Below are 12583 nucleotides of genomic sequence, written 5' to 3' on the forward strand. Positions count from 1 at the left end.
CTATCCACGTCGTCTCGCTGCTCCACAGATAAAGTAAAATAGGGCTGGGGGGGAGGTGGGGTGTTGGTGGGATGAGGGAAGGAGCGCAGTTTGCAAAGCCACAGGCCCGTGAAAATTGTGCGCACTGTCCCGGGCTTCGGTAGTACAAGCAGTACAAGCAGTACAAGCATTAGAGCTGGGACAACAAGAGGGAAAGTTGCACAAGGCACAGTGGCCGAAGAGAGCTGAAACTCTGAGACGAGTCCTCTGCCACATGCTGCTGGAATGGAGAGATCGCTTTCTGTCCTAGCAATCTGCCCTCCCTCAGGCCAGGGGGCCATCGAAGAGGAGGGTTCTGACCCCTGAAGCGTAGTGGATAGAGCCAGGCCTGGGAGTTAGAAGAGCTCACTATGACAGACTAAGCCCCCTTTTCCTCTGCTCCCCCTCCCTTCCCCATCGCCCCGACTCACTCCCTTTGCTCTACCCCCTGCCCCGGAGCACTTGTGTATATATGTACATGTCTCTAATTCCATTTATTTATATTAATGCCTGTTTACTTGTTTTGATATGTATGTATATCGATAATTCTATTTATTGATATCGATGCTATTGGTGCCCGTTTATTTGTTCTGATGTCCTTCTCCCCCCTCTAGACTGTGAACCCCTTGTGGGCAGGGATTGTCTCTATTGCTGAATTGTACTTTCCAAGCACTCAGTCCAATGCTCTGCATACAGTAAGCGCTCAATAAATACGACTGAATGAACGAATGAATGAAAGTTCATAGGTTCGAGTTCCGGTTCCACCACTTGCCAGCTGTGTGACCTTGGGCAAGTCACTTCACTTCTCCGGGCCTCAGTTCCCTCATCTGTAAAATGGGGACTGAGACTGTGAGTTCCAAATGGGACAGGAACTGTGTCCAACCTGATTTTCTTGTATCCATCCACCCCCGTGCTAAGTACAGCGCCTGGCACATAATAATAATAATGTTGGTGTTTGTTAAGCCCTTACTATGTGCAGAGGACTGTTCTAAGCGCTGGGGTAGACACAGGGGAATCAGGTTGTCCCACGTGGGGCTCACAGTCTTAATCCCCATTTTACAGATGAGGTAACTGAGGCCCAGAGAAGTTAAGGGACTTGCCCACGGTCACACAGCTGACAAGTGGCAGAGCCGGGATTCGAACTCATGACCTCTGACTCCCAAGCCCGGGCTCTTTCCACTGAGCCACGCTGCTTCTCACTAAATGCGTAGCAAATACCATTATTAGTATCACTATTATTATTATTATCATCATTTACTGATACCACTACCCATCTGAATGCCCGTTGTTGGGTAGGGATTGTCTCTATCTGTTGCTGAATTGTACTTTCCAAGCGCTTAGTCCAGGGCTCTGCACACAGTAAGCTCTCAATAAATACGATTGAATGAATGAATGGAGTGCCTAGATGGCATCGACATTCTGATGGGCCAATGCCCTGAACTGTGCCAGAAAATGCCTTTGTGTAATGACACAGGACGCAACACAAATTTTTAGATTGCGAGCACCCTCCACACCAAAGGAAAGGGACATGTCTAATTCCTTCGTATCTTTTCTTTCCCAGTGCTTAGTACAGTGCTCTGCACACCGTAAGGAGAGTGGCCTAGTGGATAGAGCAGGGGCCTGGGAATCAGAAGGATTGGGATTCTAGTCCCGTCTCTGCCATTTGCCTGCTATATGACCATGGGGAAGTTACGTAACTTCTCTGTGCCTCAGTTACTTCATCTTGTAAAATGGGGATTAAGACTGTGAGCCCCATGTGGATATGGATTAACTTGTAACTACCCCAGTGTTTAGCACAGTGCCTGACACAGAGTAAGTCCTTTACAAATACCACTAAAAAGAAGTGCTTAATAAATAAGATTATTATTACTACTCCCAAACCACTGAATTTTAAAAGTTTCACTGAGCTCATCTGTCAATCATAAAGGATACCAACAGGGTGAACGCCAGAGGAACTCAGAATCCAGAATAGCATGACAAGAAAGCATCCACTGAAGCCTGGAGGCATGACATAGAGGAGGTGGAGTGATTAATTGTGGTATTTGTTAAGCACTTATTATGTTCCAGAAACGGTTGTAAGCTCTAGGGTAGATACAAGCAAATAGCATTGGACACAGTTCCTGTCCAAGATGGGGCTCGCAATCTTAATCCCCATTTTATAGCTGAGGTAACTGAGGCACAGAGCAGTTAAGTATCCAAGGTCAAACAGCAGACAAGTGGCCCAGCCTGGTGAAGGTCTGAAAGACAGACGACCGGGATCAAATTCAAGCTTCACCACCAATCTGTGGGGTGTAACCTTGGGCAAATGATTCAACCTCTCCGGGTCTGAGTTTTCTCAGCTGTAAATTAGAGATAATAACACCTGCTTTCCTCCCTATCTCACAGGGTTGTCATGGAGGCAAAATGAGAGTGCCTTTGGAATAAAATCAAGGTACTAAAGCGGCTCTTTTTAAGCAAAAACTTCATAAAGATTAAGAGACGAGGAAACAAGAGAAAACAACACCGGGCACTGCTAATATCAAGCATAATGCAACACAGCAAGGTACAGTCTTTCTGTGTGCCCAATAATACTAGGACTGTAAGGAGAAGCAGCGTGGTCTAGTGGAGAGAGAACGGGTCTGGGAGTTAGAAGGAACTAGGTCCTATTCCTGGCTCCAGCACTTGTCTGCTGTGTGACCTTGGGCAAGTCACTTCACTTCTCCCTCCCTCAGTAACCTCGTTTCAAAAAGGGGATTAAGACTGAGCCCAGTGTGGGACCATGACTCTCCCTCTGCCTTCAAAGCCTTACTGAAGGCACATCTCCTCCAAGAGGCCTTCCCAGACTAAACCCCACTTTTCCTCATCTCTCACCCCCTTCCGCGTCACCCTGACTCACTCCCTTCGCTCTCCCCCCCCACCCCGACACACCCCACGGCACTTATGCATATATATGTCATTTCATTTATTTATATTGATGTCTGTCTATTTGTATTGATGTCTGTTTCCCCTCGTCTAGACTGTAAGCTCGTTGTGGCCAGGGATTGTCACGCTTTGTTGTACTTTCCCAAGCTCTTAGTACAGTGCTCCGCACACAGTAAATGCTCAATGAAAGCGATTGAATGAATGAATGAATGAATGACAGGGACTGTGTCCAATCTGATTAGTTTGTATCAACCCCAGCATTTAATACAGTGCCTGGCACATAATTAGCGCTTAACAAATACCTGTAAAATTGAAAAAAAAAAAAGACTGTGGATCCCCAGTTGGCTTTTCAGCTACATACACACTCAGAGATGTCGTTCGCTGTCTTTGGTTTCTTCTTCTAATGCAAAAGACAACTATGTATATGCTAGAACAAAGGAGAGGGGAATGTGTGACAACAAAATGCTCAATGTGTGGAATTGAATGCTGCAGGAAACTATGGGCCCAAGATATCACTGGGTTTGAGTTTGGACAAATGCTGAGAGGAAAGGGTTCTACCGATGTGATGACAGATCCATATCCAAAAGGCTCTGACTTTCTCCAGGTCCGAATGGGCTTCTTGAATCAAGTCTCTCACCAGTTCTTCCAAGTTGGTCTTGACCTTCACCTATTTGGCAAAGTAGAAAAGAACTTTAGAGGCCAGAGACAGAAGGCCAGAGGAATGACAGGATTCGTTTTCACTTTCCAGAGGAGGCAAGACTTGGGTAGTTTGACAACTTCTGAAAGATGGCAATTAGAATAAGGACAGAGATGCAGCCCTATGTGGGATGGGGACCGTATCCACTCTGATAAATTTGTTATTTAGCCCAGTGTTTCGTAAGTGCTTATCAAATATTATTAATATTGCTATTAGTAGTAGTAGTATTGTTGCTTCTACAGGGCAGGGATCGTCTCTCTTTATTCCTGTTTGATCTGCACGCAGTAAGTGCTCAATAAATCCGATTGACCGAATGAATGAATGAAAGTGCTTACCAAAAAAATATCTTTTGACTTCCTCCTCAAAAATTGGGAATGGATGATGAGGTGGAGGTTATTATGCGAGAAGTAGCATGGCCAAGCAGAAAGAGCGTGGGCCTGGGAGTCAGAGGACCAGGGTTCTAATCCCGGTTCTGCCACTTGTCTGCTGTGTGACCTTGGGCAAGTCACTTCACTTCTCTGTGCCTCAGTTCTCCCTCCTACTAAAAATAATGACACTTGTTAAGTGCTTAATATGTGCCGAGCACTGTTCTAAGCTCTGGGGTAGATACAAGGTAATCAGGTTGTCCCACGTGGGACTCACAGTCTTAATCCCCATTTTACACTTGAGGTAACTGAGGCACAGAGAAGTCAAGTGACTTGCCCAAAGTTACACAGCTGATCACTGGCGGAGCCTCGATTAGAACCCATGACCTCTGACTCCCAAGCCCGGGCTCTTTCCACTATGTCACGCTGCTTCTCTTACTAGACTGTAAACCCCATGTGGAACAGGGACTGTGTCCAAACTAATTAACCCCAGCACTTAGAACACTGTTTGACAATAGTAAGTGCTTAACAAATACCATAAAAAAAGTGGTATTACATTTTACCCCTTCTTCTAGCTGTCACTGAGGATTTGGGGTAGGGGAGCCTGGGACACAGGTATGGCCCAGTAGATAGAGTACGGGCCTGGGATTCCGTAGGAACTGGGTTCTAATTCCAGCTCCACCACTTGTCTGCTGTGTAATCTTGGGCAAGCTGCTCCACATCTCTGTGCCTCAGTTACCTCATTTATAAAACGGGAATTGAGACTGTGAGCCCTATGTGGGACAGGGACTGTGTCCAACCCAATTATTTAGTATGTACCCCAGCACTTAGTACTGTGCCTGGCACATAGTAAGAATTTAACAAATACCACTATCGTTATTATTATCCCCCTTGACCACAGAACCCCTTTGGTTTGGAAGACTTGTGGTTGAGCAGAAATATAAAATATCCTCAGCCTATCAGTCAATCCATCAAGAACTTACTGTGTACAGAGCATTTTGCTAAGCCCTGTCCCGTGTCCTGTCCTGTCCCCTGTGACCTTGAAAGCTGAATTTTGGAGAGTCCTTCCCAAAGTCTTTAGGGCCTCACAGGAAATTGATGCCCCACCAGGGTTTCCAGAAGGGTTTTCTTACAGAGGATTGGGAGTCTTGGCCAGTGAATTCTTACCTTGGAGGCATAGGCATCCAATTCCCCAAACTGCCGCAGGTCCAATGGCATGGATTTCAGACTGGATCTGTCCCAGGGGTAGGCTGAAAGCAAGCATTAATCGATCTCCTAATTATTTAATTCATTCAAGTAATAAAATAATTATGGTATTTGCTAAGCACTTACTGTGTGTCAAATACTCTTGTGAGGGCTCTGGTCAACAGACTCCCTCTATGCTGTGAGCTAGTTCATTCATTCATTCATTAAATCGTATTTATTGAGTGCTTACTATGTGCAGAGCACTGTACTAAGTACTTGGAATGTACACTTCGGTAACATATAGAGACAATCCCTACCCAACAACAGGGTCACAGTCTAAACAGGGGAGACAGACCACAAAACAGAACAAAACAGGCTGTGAGCAGGGAATGGGTCTACCAACTCTGTTATATCATTATACTGTGCTCTCCCAAGCACTTAATAAAGCACACAGTAAATGTTCAATAAATATGATTTATGGATTGATCATTCGAGTAAATGCAAGTTAGTCAGGTTGGACACAGTCCCTGTCCCACACAGGGCTCACAGTCTAAGGAGGAGGGAGAAAGGTATTTCATACCCATTTTACAGTGGAGGAAAGTGAGGTGCAGAGAAGATAAGTGAAATACCCAAGGTTAAACAGCAGGCAGATGGCGGATCTGGGATTAGAACCCAGGTCCTCTGACTCCCAGACCCGTGCTCGATGCTGAGCTGGAGGATTGTGGGCTGGGAACGTGTCTACCAACCCTCTTTCTCTGTACTCTCCCAATGCTTACAGTAAGTTCTCAATAAATATGGTTGAGTGATTGGATTGATTCAAGGGGTGAATAAGGGTTCAAATCTAAGTTCTAGGGCCACCCAGAAGAAAACAGGAGAAGAGGAAATGAGGCCTTAGTCGGTGAAGCCCTTTTAGAGGAGATGCGCATGTGGATGACAGCCCTCCCCAGATAATGCGTCCAACTCATTCTAGTCCAGACCACAGTTTGAATCTCCTCTCCCTGCAAATTCATTCATTCAATAGTATTTATTGAGCGCTTACTATGTGCAGAGCAATGCACTAAGCATTTGGAAAGTATAATTCGGCAACAGATAGAGACAATCCCAGCCCAATGACGGGCTCACAGTGCAAATCTTTGATTAGAGCAGTTTAGAAGAAGTTAGTGGACTGATTTGAGTTCCACCTCCTTTCATTCCCCCTGCTTCCCTCAAATACAGGTTCAGGGCAGGGAGAGAAGGAAGGGAGAGCATCACCAAAGCTGGATAATTCCCAACAGCAACAACACTAGTCCTGCAGAGCTGAATTGCTCACCACATAGCTAAAATCCCCCAAGGGGCATTTGGCCCTTGGGGGTGACAGAGAGTTGACTAGACCAAACACATGGTCCCTTCTGCCACCTACTCTTCTCGGGGATACACGCTTAGTACAGTGCTCTGTGCATAGTAAGTGCTCAATAAATATGATGGAATGATAATGCAAGGGTGAGCTGACCCAGCCCAGGCTCTTCAGCTGCCTAGACACACATGTGGAGCGGGGATCGAGCCATCCGATGTATCCTCCCTGAGCAGCAGAGGAGCTTTACGAAGCCCCTCCCGCATTAATCAATCAATAGCATTTATTGAGTGGTTGCTGGGTTAGCACAATGCTAAATGCTTAGTACAGTGCTCTGCACAGAGTAAGTGCTCGATAAATACGATAGAATGAATAGATAGAGCCTCATATCATTTAGGTACATATCTATAATTTACTTATTTATATTAATGCCTGTCTCCACCTCTAGAGAATAAGCTCATTTTGGGCAGGGAATGTATCCGTTATATTGTCGTATCATACTCTCACAAGCACTTCGTACAGTGCTTTGCACAGAGTAAGTGCTCAATATATACGATTGAATGAATGAATGGATGCAGAGCAATATCAAAGCACTTAATGACCACTCCATGTCCTCATGAGATGAAACCTGAGGGAGAGAGAGCCCTGGCCCTGAGAATGTGGCATCCCCACATGACTGAGATGTAGTTTATTTTTTATTTTGATTTTTTATGGTATTTGTTAAGTGCTTACTACATGTCAGGGGCTGTACTAAGCACTGGGGAAGGTACAAGCAAATCAAGTTGGACACAATCCCTGTCCCAACATGGGGCTAACAGTCTTAATCCCCATTTTAGAGATGAGCTAACTGAGGCCCAGACAAGCAAAGTGACTTGCCCAAGGTGACCCAGCAGAACCCAGGTCCTTCTAGCGGATAAAGCTAGGCCATGTGGTGACCAACACACAGTTCCAGAGAGGAACCGGGCAGGGAGCCGAGAGACAGGCTTCACGGTGGCAAGACGCCAAGAGGAAAAAGAGCATTAGATTTTGCATTTGAATGCAAAATAATAATAATAATGGTATTTGTTAAATACTTACTATGAGCCGGGCACTGTACTAAGCGTTGAGGTGGATACAAACCATTCTGGTTGGAAACAGTCCCTGTCCCACATGGGGCTCACAGTCTCAATCCCCATTTTACAGATGGTAATTGAGGCCCAGACAGGTGAAGCGACTGGCCCAAGATCCCACAGGAGACATGTGGCTGAGTCAGGATTAGAACCCATGTCCTAACTCCCAGGTTCACTAAACCATAATAACTTTGCCAAGTTTAAGGGGGACAATGGGGAGATAGGACCGAAAGCTGCCACAGCTCCCATTATATCTTGTAAACTTTCCATTTGCCCAGAGCAGGCTACTGACCCTACCCTCTCCCCCTCCTCCTCTCCCTGCTCAGGGTGAGTCTGAGGGCATGGGAGGCGGCTAGTAAGATGGCAGGTCTTTCTTCCACGTACTTATCAGACCTCTTTCAAGCCGCCCCTCTCACCCTCCCCATGTAGTGGGGCTTCTCAGGGCTAGGTTTGGGGTTCAAGGGGTTCTACGGGCAGTGCTCAGTCCAGGAGAAAGAGATGGGGCAGAGAGGAGGCCCTCCCATGCCCACTATTCTTCTGTCCCATTGCTTCATTACTTGTGGCCCGTCTGAGAGGAGACTTCAGGATGGAGTTCTGGTGGCAGGCGGGGGTGAAGGGGTTTGGGCAGGAGCCTGAGGAAATCTTCCTTTCCCCCGTATCAGAATAGACCAGAGGCCTCCTGGATTGGTGCTGCACATTCCTGTCCTTTCCTGTCTAAATCTGAGCCACCGCCTGGGGCTTGGGACTTTCCCACCCACCAGGCTCCAGGGCGCTCGTTCCGCAATGGGCCAATTATCTGATCGGCAGGATCTGATCCTCATAAACCTATATCTGGATCCTCCTGCATGCCAGAGCTCAGCATTCTCCTCCTTGTCCTCCTAACCCTCCTCGTCCTCCTCCCCCCATCCTCCTCCTCATACTTCTCCTTCTCCTCCTCCTCCTTCTCTTGCTTCCCCCTCTTCCTCCTCCTCCTCTTCCCCCTCCGCTTTCACCGCTTCCTCCTCCTCTTCTTCCTCCTCCTCTTCCTCCTGTTCCCCCTCCTCCTCTTTCTCCTCCTCCTCTTCCTCCTCCTTATCTGGGGCTAACAACGTATCCTGGTGCAGCCTTCCCTGGGGGATGCCGCTCTCCCCCGACCTTCCCGCCCAAGCGGAAAAGGCACAAGCCACCGCTTTCTTTTCTTCAGACACCTTCCTGGTCTTTGCCAGCTATCTATTGCATCGTCTCTGACAGGGCGCTCTTGCCTTGACCTAAATGGATGGAAAGTGGATTTCCACATTTAACAGGTTTCTTCCTTATATAGCTCTTCAAGTGAGGGCTTTTTTCTCTCCTGCTATTTGGAAGCAGAATGACATTTCTAAAATGAAATGGAAAACACTTAGTGACTAGCTCCCCTCTTGCTCAGCTTCGTTCGGTAATATCTGCAGATTAAAAAGAAACATAATAATTTATGCCTCATTAAATCTATCCTCTGAGCAGATTATATTGGGCTCTTAGGCACAGCACCCTCACCCAAATATATTGGGCATACATACATTTAAACTATCTGTGGCATTAACCAAGCTGATCTGATTTCAAATCACAATGCGTGGAATAAAGCTAACTATATTTAAAGCCTGCTAACATGCTTTCAAAATTACAGACATTTAGTCATTCGTTTCAAGTTAACATAGTTATAATAGAGCTGGGTTCCTACCATGAAAATATGGGGATCTGAAACCAAGCATTTTGGAGCCCGAGTCTGGATTTTTATGGGTTTCCTATTAAAGGGTGTTCCGGTGTCTGTGGAAGCAATACTCCAGCTGTTACAGTTAGCATGAGCAAGTCATATTTACCGTGTGCGTCTTTTCCTCCAGGCTGTTGGGGTCTTGTGTTTCCATTTCTATCCCCTTGTAAGCCTACGAAATTCCAAAGGTGAACATGAGCTTTTTTTTTTTCTTATGGTATTTGTTAAACGCTTACTATGTGCCAGTCACTGTATTAAGAGCTGGGGTACATAAAAGTCAAACAGTTTGGACAAAATCCCTCTCCTAGGGGCTCACAGGCTAAGTAGGAGGAAGTAGGATTTAATCCTCATTTTAGCAACTGAGGAAACCGAGGAACAGGTGGTTAAGTGACCTGCCTAAGGTCATACAGCAGGTAAGTGGTGGATCTGGGATTAGAACCCAGGTTTGCCAGCTCCTGGGACCAGGCTCTTTCCACTAGGCCATGAGTTTCACCTCAAGACTCTCAATTACCCAGTGGTTACAGTAGATTTTCCTCCCTTCTCCTCAACCTCTAGCCCCTTTGGAACATAGTAATATTAGTAATAATAATCATAATAATAATGGTATTTGTTAAACACTTGCTACGTGTCAAGCACTGTGCTAAACACTGGGGGAGATACAATGCCATCAGACCAGACATCCTGCCACTCACAAGGGGTTCACAGTCCTTAGGGGAGGGAGAACAAATACCCTCTCCTTGGTGTGGGGAAAAAGGTGTCAACTTTCACTGATTGTTAGCCCTTCCTAGGAAGGGGGCTAAGGAAGAAACTGGAAAACCCATCTTAGGGAAAGAAGAATTACTCAAAAAGAAAGCAAAAGGAAAAAAAAAAGGAGCAACTGGGAAAAGGGAGTTTCTATTAGAGTTGCTATTTTGATATTTCCCTTGGAGGATAGAAGGGGGAAAGGGCCTATAATCACCTTCTTTATAGGTGGTGGGGTCAACCTGTTGTCCAGAGAAGACCAAAATCCTAGGAAAAGGGTGAAAACTACAGCCTGAGCTCTGGTGATTAAGAAATTTGGTGGGTAGCGGAAAGGGTGGTGAAAGAAAGCTGTGAGGGTCACAGTCCTGGGAGTCAGAGGACTTGGGTTCTAATTCTGACTCTGCCACTTGTCTCCTGTGTGACCTCGGGCAAGTCACATATCTGCTCTGTGCCTCTGTTTCCTCATCTGTAAAATGGATGTTAAGACTGTGAGCCCCGTATGGGACAGGGAGTGTGTCCAACTCTATTATCTTGTATCTACCCGAGCGCCAGGCACATAGTAAGTGCTTAACAAATACCATAAATATTAGTAGTAGTAGTAATAGGGTCTATGCTCTAGATTCCCATCTATCTGGAATGGGTTGAGGTGAAGCTTCTCCACTAGACTGTTAATTCCTAGAGGGCAGAAATTATATCGACTAACTCTGTTGTTTTCTCCCAAATGCTTACTATATGGTTCTGTCTGTACCTAGTGTGTGCTCAAGAAATACTACTGATCGATTGAGAACACTGGCTATCCAGGGGGGTAGAATAATCGACTCCTCAAGGTTTGACCCCAATTCAAAGTTCTATAAATAGAAGATGAGAATAGGGTATTTAGAAAGAATTTATGCCCATGCATTGTTCTTTAAAGCCAGCCTGCTACCTTTTCTATTCCCTTCTCTGTAGTTACTGAAATGCCTTGATCTCTGATACGAGCTAATAATAATTATAATTGTGGTATTTGTTTAGCACTTACTACGTGCCAGGTACTGTACTAAGCTCTGGGGTGGGTACAAATCAATCAGGTTGGACACAGTCCCTGTACCACATGGGGCTCATAGTCTCAATCCCCATTTTAAAGAGGAGGTGACAGAGGTGCATAGAAGTGAAGTGACTTGCACAAGGTCACACAACAGATACGTGGTGGAACGGAGATTAGAACCCACGTCCCTCTGACTCGGAGGCCTGTGCTCTATCGACTATGCCAGGCCTCTTCTCTGTTTGGAACTGGGCAGTTGGTGGGGAAGATGGGACAGAGCGGTGCTGAGGGGCAGGATGAGAAAAGGGAGAAGCAGAGGATGATGGAAACAAGGAGATGGAGACCATGTCTTTCTTCCCATGATCCCTGGATATTTCACTGGATGACCAACAAGGGGCAGTGAGTGAAATCCCACTGGGTGGTAACGACGATAATAATAATTGTTAAGCATTTACTATGTACCAAGCGCTGTACTAAGCACTAGGGTAGACAGCAGATTATCAGGTTGGCTCAGTGGAAAAAGCACGGGCTTTGGAGTCAGAGGTCATGAGTTCGAATCCCAGCTCTGCCACTTGTCAGCTGTGTGACTGTGGGCAAGTCACTTAACTTCTCTGTGCCTCAGTTACCTCATCTGTAAAATGGGGACTAAGACTGTGAGCCCCACGTGGGACATCCTGATTCCCCTGTGTCTACCCCAGCGCTTAGAACAGTGCTTGGCACATAGTAAGCGCTTAACAAATACCAACATTATTATTATTAGGTTGGACACAGTCCCTGTTCTACATGAGGCTCACAATCTAAGTGGGAGGGAGAATGGGTACTGAATCCCCATTTTACAGATGAGGAAACTGAGGCACAGAGAAGTTAAGTGACTTCCCTAAGGTGGTACAACAGGCACATGGCATAGCTGGGATGAGAACCCAGGTACTCTGACTCCCAGGCCTGTGCTTCCTTATCAGGTACATAATAGGTTTTGTGGCTTGATAATATATAGCTCACTCTGCACATAAGTATTTAGGGAAACTTTTACTGTTTGGGTTCTTCCAATTAAAACATTGGTTGACCATCCACCCTTCCTTTGGTTCCCCCTAGTCAAGCTCTGATTGGTGGGCAAATCTGCCAGTTGAGTCCCTGGGGTTGAAGGTGGGACGGTGAGTCGGGTGGGCATACAGAAACTATCATATATTGCTTCTCATGGCAATAGGTGCTCTGCTTCCCGGCTCTTCTGATTACCCATCCTGTATTCTTTCTAAAGCAAAAGCGCAAATTCTGGGGCAAGGTATATCCGAAATTGTGGGAGGTGGGGAAATGGAGGGAGCCGTCTGGATGTGATTACTGGAATTTGAGGTGGAAAGGAAGAGAGGGGTTTTCTGCCTCATAAAAAGTGATGAAATTTCAAACCCTTTTGAAGTCCAATAACAAGTGAAAGGGAAAGCAGAAAAAGCTTTATTTTTCCTAGCAGCATTTCACCAGCTTACCCGCAAAACCCTGTG

At 46.0% G+C, this 12583-nt stretch overlaps 1 protein-coding gene across 1 annotated transcript in view; it reads right to left on the reverse strand.

Moving 5' to 3' along the window:
- KY (kyphoscoliosis peptidase) overlaps positions 1–12583 on the reverse strand; it is an 83089-nt gene that overhangs the window by 39724 nt on the left and 30782 nt on the right. The window contains exons 5-7 of the mRNA XM_029068731.1: positions 9438–9500; positions 5149–5231; positions 3478–3586 (exon numbers count right to left, since the gene is read on the reverse strand). Of these exons, the coding sequence (XP_028924564.1) occupies positions 3478–3586; positions 5149–5231; positions 9438–9500 (255 nt within the window). The remainder of the gene's footprint in view (positions 1–3477; positions 3587–5148; positions 5232–9437; positions 9501–12583) is intronic.

The sequence above is a fragment of the Ornithorhynchus anatinus genome, chromosome 1, assembly GCF_004115215.2.
Source record: "Ornithorhynchus anatinus isolate Pmale09 chromosome 1, mOrnAna1.pri.v4, whole genome shotgun sequence".
Taxonomy (NCBI): Eukaryota; Metazoa; Chordata; class Mammalia; order Monotremata; family Ornithorhynchidae; genus Ornithorhynchus; species Ornithorhynchus anatinus.